The 17,235-nt window shown below is 59.9% G+C and overlaps 1 protein-coding gene across 2 annotated transcripts in view; it reads left to right on the forward strand.

Annotated features, from left to right (window-relative positions):
- Positions 1 to 17,235, forward strand: part of ADAM12 (ADAM metallopeptidase domain 12) — a 154,555-nt gene that overhangs the window by 95,075 nt on the left and 42,245 nt on the right. For both annotated transcript variants that reach the window (XM_059661733.1, XM_059661732.1), the window contains exons 6-9: positions 3,076 to 3,253; positions 9,005 to 9,070; positions 10,373 to 10,444; positions 14,895 to 15,064. In XM_059661733.1, the coding sequence (XP_059517716.1) occupies positions 3,076 to 3,253; positions 9,005 to 9,070; positions 10,373 to 10,444; positions 14,895 to 15,064 (486 nt within the window). The remainder of the gene's footprint in view (positions 1 to 3,075; positions 3,254 to 9,004; positions 9,071 to 10,372; positions 10,445 to 14,894; positions 15,065 to 17,235) is intronic.

The raw sequence follows: 17,235 nt of genomic DNA on the forward strand, positions 1-17,235 counted from the left end.
CGGCCTCCCGCCGTCACGGGGGCACATGACATGGAGCGAAGTCTTCCTCGGAGAAAATTAAATCAGCAAGTGAACGCGGAGCAGCCGGGGGATCCCTTCCTTCTCGCCATTAACTCAGAGCAGGAGGCGAGCCCCTGCCCCCACACCGGGCGCCTGGCCCTGCGGAGGGAGCCATCACAGGAGCCGGGCCTGCCTCTCACGCCGGCGCCTGCAGGATGGACACGGAGCGGGAGGAGGACTGACGCTCACCCAGGAGAGGGGCCCTGAGTGGCCGCCGGGAAGCTAACACGTCCACTTACAACTGGAATCGGTTCCTCTTCGTTTCCATCGGAGGAAAACCACAGGTTTCTGCGTTTGAAGTAAGGCTGCCTGGTTTCAATGCAGCTGCTCAGGCCCGGCCACGCGGCTCAGGGGTTGAGCGTCGACCTAGAAACCAGGAAGTCAGGGTTCGATTCCCAGTCAGGGCACAGGCCCGGGTTGCAGGCTCCATCCCCAGTGTGGGGTGGGCAGGAGGCAGCCGATCAGTGATTCTCTCTCATCATGGATGTTTCTGTCCCTCTCTCCCCTCCCTTCCTCTCTGAAATCAATTTAAAAATTAATTAAATTTAGCCCAGTGGATAGAGCGTCAGCCTGCGGACTGAAGGGTCCCAGGTTCGATTCTGGCCAAGGGCACACACACAAAAATATTAATTAAATTTAAAAAGCAGCCGCTCTGTTTCATGGGGCCCTTTGACTTCTGCCTCCATCACACTCGACCCTGACCCAGGCCCACAACCCTCTGGAAAGAGCGCTGGGGGAGGCAGGACGGCGTGGGACCTAGATGGGGCACAGCTCGTGAGTGCTACCTGCATGCCCCTGGCGGTGGGGACCGTGCCCAGAGTGCAGCTCTGCGGGGTCTCCTGGGCATGGCCCTGAGCACCAGGAGTGGGGCCCTGATCCCCCCAGTCACCCCTGTCTACCATGCTGCCTCCATTCCCCAGGCCGACTCGCTGCCCAGAACTTGGCCTCCACCCCGGGCCCCGCCCATGGCGGCCGGTCCAGCCCCCCACACCCCTGGAGAAGGAACCGCAGCCTCCTCGCTCCCGCAGGCCTCCCAGATGCTCTCTCGCCCTCTCCGCCCCGCCGGGGGAGCAGAGCCCCGCTTTCCAAGGCGGCTGGGCTGCATCCAGCTCCGAGTGCATCGCTAACTGCCTGTGACATACAGCCTCAGTCACACGCGCTTATCTTGCCGGGGCCAGGGCGGCTGTGAGAACATCCCCTGTCGATGTGTCCAAGAGCCTGGTTCTTGGCTGCCGCGGTTCTAAGCGCCCCAGAGCCGCATGATGAATGACGCGGACGCTCAGAGCAATGACCTCGTTCAGCTCAGCAGCGCTGCAGGCCCAGCTGCTTGCGTTGGGGAGCCCCCCTCCCCGCCCCCCGCCCCGGCCTCGCAGCATCTGGCCCCTGGATGACTTCAGAGCCACAGGAGAGGAGAGCGGTCCCTGGCCGAGGGACGCCTGCGAATTTCCCGGGAAGCGGACAGGCCTTTTCAGCCGCTGGCGTCTCGTGATGTGACGTTGGCGCCCTGTGTCGCTGTGAGCGTTCAGCCCACGGACACCCAGTGACAGCCAGAGAGCCCTCGTGCACGGCCAGCATTGGCGCCACCTCCTCCCCGGCGGCAGCGCTGGTTTCCAGCTGATCCATGTATTTTCCCCGCAAGTGTGTTCCTTTTCCCACGCTCCCCGGCCTGTTCTGTAAAGTTCTCTTTCCTCGTTTGGGCGTTTACTCTTGTTTGTTGCTCACCCTCACCCGATAATATTTTCCATTGATTTTTAGAGAGTGTGGAAGGGAGGGGGAGAGACAGAGGGAGAGAGACATGGGTGGGAGAGAGACACATCAGTTGGTTGCCTCCTGCACGCACCCCGACCAGGGCCTGGGATGCAGCCTGCAACCGAGGTACATGCCTTTGACCGGAATCGAACCCGGGACCCTTCAGCCCACAGGCCAATGCTCTGTCCACTGAGCCAAACTGGCTAGGGCTTCACTGGGGCTTTTTAAAATCAACTTTCATAAACTAAAATCCCCTATGAGTCCTTGTAAACTGGAAACCTCGTTTCATAAAGAAAGTGTCAGGGAAGGAGAATGCAAGCCCCCCGCCCCCGAGAGGGGCAGACCTGCCTGTGTGACCCGCGTGGGGGTCCAGGAGGACGCGGGCTGGGGCCATGGGAGGCGGGAGCACACGGCAGCAGTGATGTTGATTGTGAATCCACCTGCGGGGGTTGGAAATAGCCACACACACACACACACACCCCGCAACCCCCACTGGTCCCCCTCGCTCAGCCATCACGTGCTGTGGCTGCTGGAGACACCCCGCCGGACTCTCCGACGGAGTCTCATCCTCCCCTGCGTCCCGGCGCCGACTTCTCGATCAGGGTGCGAGCTTCCCGGCACCGTCCGTTTCTGCCACTGCCCGTCACACGCCACGAAACAGGAGTGGTGGCGGGAACACTGAATAACGAGGGATTGCCTCGTGGGTACATGAGCCCCAATTCTGCTCGAAATAGCTATGTTACTGCTTCAAACTCTTTCTCCCAGACTGTTTGGGTGCGGAAATGCTGCCTCCTTTTCCAATTTAAGGATGTTTTGATAGCCCAGCCACATGGCTCAGCATTGACCTATGAACCAGGAGGTCACGGTTCGGTTCCCAGTCAAGGGCACATGCCTTTGATCCCCTGTAGGGCGTGCAGGAGGCAGCCAATCAATGATTCTCTCTCATCATTGATGTTTCTATCTCTCCCTCTCTGAAATCAATAAAAAATATATATATTTTAAAAATCTGTATATAAAGGCTAAACGTAGTCTATTCTTTCCCCAAAATGATTTGAAACAAAAAATCTTCTCAGACTCCCTTTTCAAAAGATTTGTGAAACGCATCCATGGGAACGTGTCACAGAAACGTCCTTTGCGGCGAGAGCCTGGGCGGACACGCACTGGCGTTTCTCCTTCGTCCTCGTCTGGCTCAGAACCGGGTCTCGGCCATAAACAAGCAGCTGCCCTTGAAACTCAGATGTTCTTTTCTTCCCTCTCTCTCCACAGGGGACTCATTACGTTTGAAAATAAAAGCTATGTCCTAGAGCCGATGGACAATGTCACCGACAGATACAAGCTCTTCGCGGCCGAAGCCCTGAAGGGCGTCTGGGGGTCGTGCGGGTCGCATCCCCGCGCCTCGGGCCCCACTGCAGGCGGCGGGCGCCCACCACCCTCCCGGATGCGGGTGAGAAGGGGAGGCGGGAGAGCCGAGGGCGTGATTCTGGGGACCCCGGGCCCCAGTGAGGGACACCTGGTGCTGGGACATCTGAGGGCATTTTCCACTGGGGTGGTGGCCGGGGATAGAGTCGCTGGCTTATCTGGAGGCGGGCGTGTCTATGGACGGAGCCCCAGCAGACACGGACACCTCCAGCCCCCACCTGCCAGCGAGGGCCCTGCCCGCGGCTCTCAGCCGGCCCCTCTGTGGGCGGTGCCACGTGGAGGCTCCTGGTGTCCGGTCTGCTTTGCAGTCGGGTGTTTGCGATGACCTGCCGAGCGCTCCCAGTCCTGCCCACCTGCCGGGCAGAGGTGCCCTGGGTTGGCCCGCGGGGCGTGGCTAAGAGGTGTCGCTCCCTGAGTCCGCCCAGCTGGGGCCTGTCCTCTCCTCCTGGACTGTCTGTGGGGCCCGGGTTTCAGGTCCTCTGTCCCTGGGTCTGCTTCTCAGAGGTCCCCCCCTTTACGCAGAACTGGAACCATCTCTCCCCGCCCAGTGGACAGAAGTGAACCAGCTCCCCCAGGGGCAGCGCCCTAAAACCTCCCCAAATGGCTGCTGACCCTCCTCATCCAGTTTCCCCTGGGTCCACAGGGCGCGGGACACTCTCAAAAATGAGGGGGCGGCCGGCCACATGGCTCGGGTTGAGCGTCGACCTATGAACCAGGACGTCAGGGTTCGATTCCAGGTCAAGGGCACATGCCTGGGTTGTGGGGTGATACTAGTAGGGAGTGTGCAGGAGGCAGCCGATCCATGATTCTCTCTCAGCATGGATGTTTCTATCTCTCTCTCCCTCTCCCTTCCTCTTTGAAATCAATAAAAAAAATACTTTTTAAAAACAGTGGGAGCCCCCAGGCCAGCCTGGCATGTCTGTTTTCCTCGTGGGCCCGCCTTCCTTTGATCCCAGGCCTCAGGTCGGATGCGAGGCGGCCGCGTCCCTGTGGGTCATGAACAAGGAGGACATTTGCATGTATCTATGGAGGTGCTTTGCTCTGAGTATCTTGTTGAACCCGTGTCGTCCGCGTGGAGATTTACGACCTGACAGTTGAAATGACACCCCAGTGTGTTCGGCGTCTCGCATGGACGGGCGTGCGTGGGCCCTGCTCCGGCCGGATTGTCATTTTGAATGATCTGCAGCTCTCTCGGCCGTGATGGGCGCAGTGGTTCCTATCATCTCGAGGTGCAGGGCGGTGCGGAACCCCGGAATGGAAGTGCTGTTGGTTAAATGCTGGCGGGAAAGGGGCCTGTACTCTGAGCCGGGGAGGCCCCCGCGGCGTCCGCCTCATTCTCCGTGTTTCTCTGGAAAGCGTTGTGGTTGTTGTTTATGGAAGAGAAAACGGCCTTGACTTAACGTGCAGTTACGTAACAAAAGCGATGCGAGGAGTCATTCTCGGCAAGTGGGGCGTTTGGGACGGGAGCGTGTGCCCGAGAGCCGGGCGGCCCCTGTGGGAGCAGGACGGGGGCGGTCAGGCCTCACGCGGCCTGGGATTCACTCGCGAGTCGGTGCGGCTGCAGCTGAAGAACTGACCTTGTGGACACAGGGCAACAGCCGCCCGGCCTTTTCCCGCAGCCGCTGGCCCCGCGATGGGGACTGGCAAAGGCTGGTCTGCAGGCAGAGTCTCTGTCTCCCCTGGCGGAGCAGCAGGGCTCAGGCCGGGCTCCGGGTCGGCGCCGGCCGCCCTGCGGGCCGAGCTGTTGTCGGTGGCTTCACCAGGCCGCCCCGTCAGATGCCGGTGGCGCCGGGTCTGAGCTACACGGTCCGATCTCTGTCCTGCGGGTTCGTGAGCCGAAGAGCCCCGCCCTGGGCCTCCCGCCACGCACCAGCCCTGCCCGCCAGCCAGCCTGCGGGAAGGGGCCGCAGCCCCGCTGCCGGCACCATCACAGGGTGCATCCCTGAGCAAATGTGCCTGTTTTGGAATGGCCCTTCCTTAGGGATTGTCTGTGCTGTTTCCCCTTCGTTCCTGGGGAAAACGATGCGTCACATGGAAGCGCCAACGTCGTCTTTCTCTGGGAGGCGGTGCTGCCTGCTTCTGTGTCTCTGGCTCCATTTTGTCCATCAGCTTATTTTATACAAACGGGGTGTCAGGGTGACAGTTGTCTCCCCAAGCGCAGCCGCCGGGAGATGGGCCCGCGGCTCTGGACAGGCCGTGGTCTTCAGCGGACGCCCCGCTAGTGCTGCGGCCTTGGCCCCGGCTCAGCATCTCAGCAGCGTGAGCGGAGCTTCCAGAATCTGCAGGTGTGGGTTCCTGCTGCGTCTTTTTTATTTAAATCTTCGTTGCTGGAAGTATCACAGGTGTCCCCCTCTCCCCCCTCATTGGCCCCTTCCAGCCCCCCACCCCACCTCCGGCCTTCACCCCCCCCTTGTCTGTGTCCATGGGTGATGCGTATCCGCATACAAGTTCATTGGCTGATCCTCCCCGCCCCCACTTCCCTCTGAAAGACGCTGGCCCCTTCCCTGCTTCCATGTCTCTGGATCTTTTTTGTTCGTCGTTTATTTTGCTCAGTAGATTCCACACGCGTGAGATTGTGTGGGACTTGTCTTCCTGCTGATTCCGCTCAGCGTCACACCCTCCAGGCCCCTCCAGGCCGCCTCGCAGGGTAAGCGACGCTCCTTTCCTACAGCGGCCGGCGCAGTCTTCCAGGTGTCAACGCGCCAGGTTCCTGCCCCGCCCCCCGGGTCTCAGCGCGCTCCCCTCCCCATCTGAGTCCAAATGGTTTCTCTCCTTGGTTGTACTTTCCCCAGACGATGCTTGATGTTTGTTAACTCTGTACCGTCAGCCCCTCCGCCCAGCATGTGAGTGAGCCGCATCAGGGCAGGGCCTGGGTCTCCCCTCCGTCCCTGTATCCCGGGACCCAGCACGGTGCCTGGCACGTGGAGGGCTCCCGGGAGGCGTCTGTGGGGCGCGTGAATGAAGGACAGTGCGGCTCACGTGGAGGAAGACTACAGTGAGGACTTACGTCACCCTGATCCCAACGGCGCTTCTCGAGCTTGCGTGGGGCTGCGTTAAGCTCCCGCGCCAGGGTTCTTGTTGCGACATGCTTGGGGGATGTTCTCTCTCTGGCAACTTGGCCGTGACGACTGGAGAGGCCTGGGAACTGCTTCCCTCTGGAGCGAGGTTCCAGGCCCCGCGGCCTCCCCCGTGGAGCAGGGACTGCGGGCCGTTCTCAGGCGTGTGTTCCTCTCCGCTCGGGGAAGGGCTTTTGTTCAGAACCCCAGAAGGAACACTGAATCAAGCAGCCAGTTCCAAAGGTCGCTCTGCCGATCAAAAAGGTTAAATATGATTTGTTTCTCACAAAACCAGGCGGCCCGAGAGGCGGGACCCGCGCGGGGGTGCTCGAAGCCTCTGTGAGCGCAGCGGCCGGAGCGAACCTCGGGGCGTGGGCGGCCCCCGGGGCCTGCGGCTGTGTGGTCAGCTTCCCCCACAGCGTGCAGTGCCCTGAGCTCATGAGAAAGTCTGGGCTCCTCGGACGGCTGCAGAGACAGGGGAGCGGGGCGCACGTGTTTGTTGTCATGACCTGGAACCACGGCTTTCCACAGGGTGACCCAGGGCCACTGGGAAATGTCCACGGCCCGCGGGCCCCTCCCCTTTGCTGGCTCAAAGGTGGAAGCGTCGAAACAACCAGGGCCCTTTCCAGGGGGCTTCCAACGGGAGGTTCATTTATTTTTTTATTTGTAGAACTTTATTTTCTTCTATATCATTAGCTGAATCTATTAACAGTGAATTGGGGAATTGAAGGGGGCAGGCGATTTCTGCTTCTTGCACACCCCAGTGAGGAAAAGGGGCAGGAGCCTCAGTCTGTTTTTATTCTATTTTTTTAAAATTTTATTGATTTCAGAGAGGAAGGGAGAGAGAGAGAGAAACATCAGTGATGAGAGAGAATCATGGATCGGCTGCCTCTTGCACACCCCCCACACTGGGGATGGAGCCCGCATCCCGGGCCTGTGCCCTGACCGGGAATCGAACCCTGACCTCCTGATTCATAGGTCGACGCTCAACCCCTGAGCCACGGGGGCCAGGCAGGAGCCTCACTGTTTGAGAAGGTGTCTCATTTTGTGGCCAGCACTGGCTACCACGGGGCTAATCGTTTTTTTCTGTATAAGCACATACTTATCACCATAAAACACACGTACTTGTCACCTCAAAACACACCTCCAACAGGGAGCCGCAGCGCGGGTCACTCTTTCCCGTGACGCTGGAGGGCGGAGACGTTCTGCCTGGTGCGGAGCTTCCTTCTTCTCCCTGCAGCGGGTTCCGGGTCTGGTCAGGGCCCCTACGCCCACGCATCAGCACGGCGGGGAGGGGGGGGGGCGCTGGGACGCAAACATTTTTCTTGTAAAAATCAGTTTGCAAGATCCGCGCTGATGGGATTTGCTGTGTGGACGATGCTTCCCTCGGGGTGTGAGACGAGCCGCTGATGCACAGCACGCCCGGGTCGTGTTTCCTTTTGTCTGCGAGCGGTTATGACAGGCGGCTCCGAGCCGCCGCCTGCGGGCGTGAACTCAGAACCCAGAGGCGCGGCAGGCCCGCGACCAGCTCAGCCCGGCTCCCGCAGCTGCGTCCACGGAGGAACAGAAGGCTTTGCGCTCTGTGTGCGATGTTTGCTTTCTGAGACCACCCTCCGTGACTTGCTCTCGTTCTCCTAACAACGCCTCTGGGATTCTCCCAGGGACTCACGGAGAGTTACATGTTTTCTGAGGAAACTGATGGGCTGGGGGCTCCCACCGTGCTGCCTGCACCTCCTCCGTCCTCACCCCTGGAAACAGTTCCCGCGTCCTTCCCGGCTGTTCCGCGCTCTCTCCGGGGGCGGAGTTTTTCTCGACACGGTTTCTTTCTGTTCTTTTTCTCTTTGCTCCTTTCCAGTTTCCTCCTAACACCTCTCTCTCGCTGGCTCTGTTCCCGGATTATCAGCCTGGCTGTTCCCTGCTCCCAGACCGCCCGCCTGCCGTTGCTTCTAACCAGGTTTTTCAATGCCCCGCCTGGCGTGGACCGAGCTGTGTTTCTTCAGAGGGTCACGCAATTCCGGCCCAAACTCTGTTCTCTTCCACAAAACGGGACCCTCAAGGCAAAGGGGATGCCCCTGGGGCGCTGTGACGTCATTTTCTGGGGTGACCTTCAAAATGTGCTGCTCGAGGCCCGGAATGTGCGGCCGCAGCGTGGAGGGGGGGGGGGGGGAGGGCGTTCCTGGTGCAGGCAGGAGCATGTTTCTGTGTTTTGGCACATGCTGGTTCCGACCCTAAAGTCAAGGACTCAGCTGGAATGTGAGCTTCCTTTGCAAGGATTTCCTAGATGAATGGAAACTGGTCACTCAGACGGGGCCAGCGTGGCTCAGTGGTTGACCATCGACCTAGGAACCAGGAGGTCATGATTTGATACCTGGTCAGGGCACATGCCCGGGTTGTGGGCTCCATCCCCAGCATGGGGCATGCGGGAGGCAGTCCATCCATGATTCTCTCTCATCATTGATGTTTTCATCTCTTTCTCCCTCTCCCTGCTTCTCTGAAATCAATAAAAATATGTCTTAAAATGAAAGAAACTGGTCACTTGAGTTGAGAAGGTCCCACACAGGTCGCTGGGGATGGAGGTGACCGTGTGGACGGGTGGACAGGTGGGAGCCGGGGGTGAGGATGGGGGCCCCTTAGTGAAGTGCTTGGGTGGGGAGAGGGTGACCGTGCTCTGGGTGCCCCGGGAGGCGTCCAGGGAATTGAACCCGTATTTCCTGTTGCAGCATAAGAGAGAGACCCTGCAGATGACCAAGTACGTGGAGCTGGTTATTGTCGCCGACAACCGCGAGGTGAGAGCTGGAAATGCCTCGGTCCTAAGGCTGGTTTAAAAAAAAAAAAAAAAGGAGGAAAAGGAAAGAAGATGCTCAGTAGGTCACGATTTGCTTTAATTAACCTCCTCTACTCCGGGCCCTTAGGAGCATGTAAACAAGTCACGGAAAAGGGGCTTTCTGGTAGCGTCAAGTATAAAATATTAAAAGTGTGTCTGAAACTACAAAATAAAAGCCCAAGACTGGGAAGCAAACAAGGAAACTGTTGCTCCATCACTAAGCTCTCCAAACGGGGCGGGGGGGGAGGGTCCTTTGGGGAATCGGCAGATGGCGTTAGAACGGATTCCTGAACTGTTTGGGGGGGGAAGCAGCGTTTTGAACATGTCCGATGTGTCCTCGACCAAAACCAAGGCGCGAGAGGGACAGGGACGAGGCCGGAAGCCCTGCCCTCTGAGCGGGGCTCAGGGCCACGTTCGCTGTTCCTCTGAATTGATTTTTAATTGGACTCTTTGGGAGTTTCTTCTCCGTATTCCTTTCGGCCTCTGCTGCCTGTGATGAATGAGGTGCCATTTCCTCGGGGGCGCAGCCGGGCGGAGGGAACTGGCTTGACGGTTTCTCAGAGCCCGCCCGCCCATCTGGAGGTCAGCCGAGGGGCGATGCATTAGCTTGTCATCCCCTCCCCTCCGGGTCCTTCACTATCTAAGTTTAAAAACAAATAGGAAGGACTTTGTGAGGAAGTGAACATCAAGTGTGCTTTTGTGAACCAGTGTCACCCCAATAAATCCAATTTTGAAAACCCCAAGTTGGCGATCTGAGAAATGGCTTGGGGCTGCCTTCCCTTTACCTAAACCCGTGGCCGGCAAACTGCGGCTCGCGAGCCACGTGCGGCTCTTTGGCCCCTTGAGTGTGGCTCTTCCTAAGCCTTAGGAGGACCCCAATTAAGTTAATAACAATGTACCTACCTGTATAGTTTAAGTTTAAAACATTTGGCTCTCAAAAGAAATTTAAATCGTTGTACTGTTGATATGTGGCTCTGTTGACTAATGAGTTTGCCGACCACTGACCTAAACGGTGACTGCCCGCCACATGTGCGGCTGGGGCGAGGCAGGAGTTACTGGCGTGGGAGCGCTCCGTGGCGTGGCGAGTTTCGGGGCGCTTCGGGGAGTCCCGGGCGGGAGGTTTCTGGGGGGGATGGGGTTCATTGCCCAAGGAGCTGGGAGGGTTTGTGAAGCCCGCAGCTGCACATGCCCAGGGGCTGGGAGGGAAGATGACCTTTGAGTGACACGCCTGCTGTGATTAACGCTGACATCTCAAATTATGAAGTTTCAGAGGCAAGGAAAAGACCTGGGAAAAGTGAAGCAGCGACTCATGGAGATCGCTAACCACGTGGACAAGGTACGTTCTCTCCCGGGTCATTCAGTCACTCGGATCGCGTGAATGTTTGGAAGCGAGGTGAGAGATGAAGCTCACCTTACCGTCTGAGCCGGGAGCCGGGGAGCTGCCTGGTCCGGGCTGGACCGGGGACTCCTGTCCTGGGAGCACAGAACCGTGGGGCCCGGAGGGGCTGCAGGAGATGTCGCCCTGGCTGCCCGGGCTGCGGCCTGGGCCACCTTCCTCCGGGCTCCCTACTGGCCGGGCAGAGCCCAGTCCTGGCATCGCAGGCTCCCAGTCCGATCCAGAGCCATGGCGGGCGCATCCGCCCTTTGGAGCACTCCAAGCCCGCCTCCCCCTAAGCTCCCCAGGAGGAGCCCACGGCTCCACATTCCGCCCGCCCCATGCCAACGAGGGCGCCACCATCTGGGACGTGGATACTGATTTCCAGCCCGGCCAGCAGGTGGCCAACCCTCCCTGAGGACCAGGCAGTGACAAAGGCCAGGGCAGAGCTGGAGGGGACCCTGGGAGTCAGGTCTAACCCCAGGGCCTTTGACCACCAAAGGTCCTCCCTCTGCCTGTCCCCAAGGAGGTGGGGACACTGTCTACACCACGTGCTTCAGCAGCACACCTGCACGGAGCACGCCTGCACAGAACACGCCTGCACGGAGCACACCTGCACAGAGCACGCCTGCACGGAGCACACCTGCACGGGGCACGCCTGCACAGAACACGCCTGCACGGGGCACGCCTGCACAGAGCACGCCTGCACGGAGCACACCTGCACGGGGCACGCCTGCACGGAGCACACCTGCACGGAGCACACCTGCACGGGGCACGCCTGCACAGAGCACGCCTGCACGGAGCACACCTGCACGGGGCACGCCTGTATGGAGCACACCCGCATGGGAGTGAGCAGAGCTTGGGACCGATGCTCCAGCCCACACACGGCGTCTCCCACTTTGATAGGCATTGCAGCCGGGTGTCCGAGTGGGGCCAGGGCACCCGAGTCTCCCATGGGTCCTCACGTGGGACACGATCTGACCGCTGTCCTACACGGCCGTAGTCCTCAGCGATCGCCTGTCTCCAGCCCATGCAGAGGGTGGGAGGGGAGTGGGACCAGGTGCCTCAGAAATGGCAGTTTGAGGACGCCTCGCAGTGGTCGTGTTTACAAACATGCCTGTTATATCTGAGGGATTGGGATTTCCAACATTTTCCGAAAGATGGAAGCCACGGCCCTTCTAGAAATGGGAATATTCTACTCGGCCGTGCAGGCAGCGCCGTGCCCTGCGCACCGGGAGTCAGACCTTGGGGGTGAAAGGCCGCCGCGGACGGCGTGAAACCGAGCCTGCGGATGCCGGAGTCCCTGTTAAAGTGATGCATGCGTTCTCCCTGCTGGTTTCTCTACAGTCTGTTCTATCCTGCTTCCGCCTGCACAACCAAAAGTGAGCGTTTGGGAGTCTGTTAATAACACGCACCGGTCATCACAGGGCAAAGTCCTGACGGCCTCGCGGAGTCTGCCCGCTGGGGGGCCCTGTGTCCGGTGGGAGGGAGCTGAACTGCTGAGCACACGTGTGCGGCTGCCCCTGCAAGGCCTGGAGTCGCTGGTGGGGTGCCCAGGCCCCTACCCCGCTCTGCACCGTGTGCACGAAGGGATGCGCCTGCACTAGCGAGGAACCCCGATGCCGTTGGCAGCTCTGCGTTCTCCACGTGTCTCGGCCCCGTAAACAGTGACTCCCGGTGGCAACTTCCTCGTTTGCAGAGCCCTCGGCTCTTCTTGGCCGTTCTGAGTAATAATCGCTTGGCTGCAGGGGAGCGGACGGCTCAGACTGGGAGACCCACCAGCGACGTCCTGCCAAAGGTGACATTCTGGAACATTCAGGAAGTTCTGTCAGTCTGACAGAGCGCTTGCCTTGCTGGCAACCCCTGAGGCGGGAACTAAGAGACATCCCCCCCCCCCCCAGGCTGATTCTATGGGGAGTGGGGGGAGGAATGGCTGCCAAATGAAGGGCTGGGGACCCGCCTCCTTGACCCCCCCCCCCATCTCCCTACTTCTGATTCACGAGGAAACCAGCAGCAGCTGCAGATTCTTTAAGGCTGAGCCTCCGCCACTGCGTGGGAGGACTCGTCCCTGTGGATTTCGTGTCTTCCGGTCTTTCTCCTGTGGGTCTCCCCTCCCGTCCCACGCGGGGGCCTGAGGTCACAGCTTCCGCGTTGGGCCAGGAGACAGCCCTCAGGTCCACGTCCTCCCAAGCCTTCCCGGGCCTGGGGCTCCGCGCCCTGAACTCGCGCCGCATCCTTTCTTGGCAGGTGGCTCCTCGGCGTTAGCGGTGATGGTGGCTGTGAGCTTCCAGCTGACCCTGAGCATTCTGGAGCCGAGGGCAAGGGCAGCCTGGTCCTTCCTGTTTGTGCCAGTGCCGAGCCGAGCCCACAGCCAGAGCCGAGCAAATGCTGCTGCCGCTGGGTTACTGGTGAACCCGTCAGCTGGTCCCAGACCACGGCCCGTCCGCGTGCACCCTGGTCCCTGTGCCCAGGCCTGGTGGGTGCTCCTTACGTATTAATTCGTGCTCCTTAACAGGAGGCCCTCGCCGCCCTGGGAGGAGCAGTCAGCAGGCAGTGAGGGGAGGGTCAGGCGGCTACAGGTGCGCTCAGCGCACGTGACAGATCCCAGCAGCATCGGCATCGGCGCAGGGGCTGTGCCTGACACCCGTCGTGTGTGAAATCCGCTCCGGGTGCGGCTGGAGGGACCCAGATGGAAACGACAGCCGGCGTCATGGGGAACGGGGAACGGCTCCTGGAGCAGCGGCCACAGGGGCCCTCCCAGACCCAGGCGCTGCTTCTACACACATGACACCTGTTGGAGGCAAACCGGGACCCCTACAGGGGACGCCTGAAGCCCACGCTCGGCCAGCTGCTGTGGACACGGGCGTCTCTGCCTTCTGGTCACCATTACCTTTGGCATGAACCCGCTGGAAACGCGGCCTCCCGTCACAGGACGGCCTCCCGTCACAGGACGGCAGCGGACACGGCGTCAGAGGGCCAGGGCGCCCCTGGACTCCATTCTGCCCGGGGGGCCTGGCTGGGAGCCTGCGAGCAAGTGCTGATTACACCACAAGCCGCTGGGCAGCCTTCAGGCCGCATAACGTCTCATGCGCGTATGGACGTGAGGCCCGAATTGCCGTCTGCGTGGGCCGCGTGGCCTGCTCCGAGATGCGGCCCGTGTTCCCGTGCCTCCTGCCGGCCCGGTGCGCCGGCGGAAGAGGAGATGAGCCGGGAGGACGAGCCGCCGCCCTGGGTCAACCCCGGCCGCGCTGCTCAGCCCGGGGAGTGCGTCCTGAGCTCCCCGCGTTGGGACGCTGCTGAAGTCCAACCCGGAGCTCCTGGGACTTCGGTCCTGGTTGGCCCAGATGCTTCTAGCAACTCCGAACAGGACCTGCTCCCGCTGGGGCTGGACTTCGGCCTGTCTCCAGCCGCGCCGTTCTCTCTGGCGCCTGAGAATCAGAAGATGCGGCGTCCTCATTGGGCCCTGCCCCCACATCACAGGCACCGGAAGGTGGTGCAGCCAGCCACGCGATCCCGTGCCCCCCCCCACCCCAACCCTGAGGACAGAGCCGCCTCCATGTCTTTGTGATGCACGTGGGCCAGCAAGGCAGTCGGGGCCACGGGTAGTTCTGACCTCTCCTCTGGCTGCTCATCCCGCAGCGTGTCTGGGACAAACCATCCCTTCCCATTGGGAGAGCTGCCCTTCCTACCTCTGAGCCAGGGCGGCTGCTTGTGGGCGGGGCTGTGGCCATGGCCTTGGCCATGAATACTAACGAGGTGGGTGCACCTGAGTTGGTCTCCTGCCTGGGAGAGGAACTTCTTAGTAACAGATCTTTCCCGGGACACTTGGTGAGCCAGCCTCCGGCTTCGGAAGAGCCGTGGGTCATCCGAGTTCGGCAGAAGGGCCGTGTGCCTATGATTCCGAAAGCTCCCAATGTCTACAACCTCCTCCATTGACGGGGGCGACAGGATATGATAGCGTCGGCCACGTCTGAGGCTTTGCCAAAGGTCACCACAGATCCATTTGCAGGACCTGCGGCCGCAGGTGCACAAGCGGCTGTCGTTGGCAGAGTGAACGCCCTCGCTCAGGCGGCTTTGCCTGCGGCAGGTAGGAGCTGGCAGGCGGCAGCTACGATGTAGGGGCTTTAGTGAGACTCCAGTCTCTGCGTATTTTCACCTCCAAGGAGTCATTTCAAGTGCGAGCTTCCACACACACCAGGGAGACACCGAGAGGCCGTCACTGGAGCGTGCGGACCCAGTGGGCGCGTCCGTGGGCGTCGGGCCCTACACGCCGTCTTACCTGCCTGGGAAGGGGGGGGGGAGTGGCGGTGTTATCCTCACCCGCTCGGTGAGGTTCAGAGTGCACAGACCTGCCCTGCTCTGCGTGCCAGTCCCCGTTCCCGCGACCCCCAGAGGCTGTCTGTCCCCTCAGTTTTACAGGCCGCTGAACATCCGCATTGTGCTGGTGGGCGTGGAGGTGTGGAGCGACATGGACAAGTGCCCCATCGGCCAGGACCCCTTCGCCAGCCTGCACGAGTTCCTGGACTGGAGAAAGGCCAAGCTCCTGCCCCGCCAGTCCCACGACAACGCACAGCTTGTCAGGTGGGTCGGCGCGGTCCCTCTGGGCTGGGGAGGAGTGGCCCCGGCGCCCCGGCCTCCTCCAGCTCCACCCTCGCGGCCCGGAGCTGCGCCTTCCCGGGGGGTCGCTCAGCACTCATCGCGGGGCAGAGGCCCCCTGACCGGAGCCTGGGGTCTGCTGGGAAGTCTCCCTTTGGACACCTGGGAAAGCTCTCCCTCTGTCCAATGTCTTCTTCCTTCTTCCGTCACCTGGACGTTCTCCTTGTGCAAATGTATTAAAATATGTTTTTATTGATTTTAGAGAGAGGGAGAGAGAAGGAGAAATAGAAACATCGATGAGAGAGAAACATCAGTATCTATTGGCTGCCTCCTGCACACCCCTGTTGGGGATTGAGCCCGCAACCCGGGCCTGTGCCCGGACCTGGAATCGAATCCTAGGTTCATAGGTCAACGCTCAACCACTGAGCCACGCTGGCCGGGCTGGGCAAGCTGTTCCGGTCTCCGCCTGATGCCCAGTTGTCCAGAGCAGCTGCTTTTTAAAGCCCATTGTCTTCCCTTATCAGCGGGAATGTGGATGCACCATCTGAAGGCGGGACACCCGTGTCCCCCTCCTCACGGCATTCTGGGGCTTCCTAGAGCCGAGGCTGCAACAGGACAGCACATTAGCCTTGGATCTGTCTTTCAATCCAACTGCCCTGGGCACCGAGCAGGAACCAAACTTCCGCCCCCGGGAGCCTGGAACACGGTGGAGTGGGTCCCCGTCTGCTGGGGGAGCCGGTGAACAAGGCAGTTCCCTGAGCGATCAGGGTGTGGCGTAACCAGTGAGGGAACAGAGCTGGAATGTAGCCGCTGCTACAGACTCCTTTATATTCAAAAAGAAGCATTCGTACCCTAATGAAGTAGATTGTTTCCAAAGTGGAGAACATTCTATTAAAGCCCTTAAACACTTTCTGCCATTATCTTTGTCTCCTCGCGTTGCTTTATCACTGAATTAAAAGCTGTGGAGAGATGGACGCTTTCCTTTAGCGAATTGGGTCTAATTTACGAGCTTTTATGGGAAGTGGACCACCAGCCCCTCCCCATCCTCTCTTTAGAACATGCCCAGCCCCGGGCGAGGCCGGGGGCAGTCCCTGTTCATTCACTTTGGCCATGTCAGGGGGCTTTTGTTAATTCCCTGCCTTGGGCGTTTGCGGTTGCCTCACATTTTGCGCATCGATTAATCCTGAACCATTGAAAAGCAGAATCAAAGTGTGTTGTTTTGACTTTTTTCCCAAATGGAGTCTGTCCAACCTGAACATCTGGAAATGAATCAGCCTCTTATATAACCTCCTCGTGAGTGTACATGTAGTTGTTTCTGGTAAATGCTCGATAGAGATATAAACGTTAAGACTGCAGTCCCTACTCTGGTCCGTGAGCGTGGGCGGGGGGGGGTGCAGATGGGTGGATACATACATACACACATTCATGCATGCATAGATGGGGTGGCATGTATGCTTGCTCCCTCTTGTCCAATCGACCGAAATACCTACCTTTTCACATCATACCTGTGAAATCAATGTATGTCCGTGGCCAAGATGACATGAAAGCTCATTTTTCCTTTAAACGAAATTCAACAATGACATTGTTTCATTTTTCGTGGATGAGGTAGGAGCTACACGCACTTGCATGACACAGGCCTTGAGGTCATCGGACTCGCTGCTCAAGATTCCGCGGGAGGGAAAGCTGCGCCCGCAGGAGCCATAAGGGCCCCTTCCAGAAGCCTCTGCCGGGGGCTGAGGCTGCGTGGGTGCTGACTCCTACACTCAGCCCAGGGGTCAGCCATTCTCCTGCGATTCCACTTTAAAAGTTCCGCTCGCAGGAGAGCGCCGTGGGTTTCCGTCCGGTCATGTCACGCAGGAGCACAGACTTCAGCGACAACAGGAAACAGAGCGAGCCGCCTACTGCGTCCCTGTTCCCACCGCGATTCTGTGCCTTCGCAGACGGCCCTCAGCCCCCTCCTCCTGCCCCCACCCCCCTGAGGAAGCAGGCAGACCACCAGTTACACAGTCAAGAGCCATGACCGGCTGTCTGAGTCTCAGAAACAGAAATCTGAAAGGGTCATGGACTGCGGTGCAACTGGACCCTAAGTCGCCGAGAGCGGAGGGGACAGCCGCGCCCAGGCGCCCACGTGTGGGTCACTCCGGGACTGGGTGCCT

The sequence above is a fragment of the Myotis daubentonii genome, chromosome 13 (genome assembly GCF_963259705.1).
Source record: "Myotis daubentonii chromosome 13, mMyoDau2.1, whole genome shotgun sequence".
NCBI lineage: Eukaryota > Metazoa > Chordata > Mammalia > Chiroptera > Vespertilionidae > Myotis > Myotis daubentonii.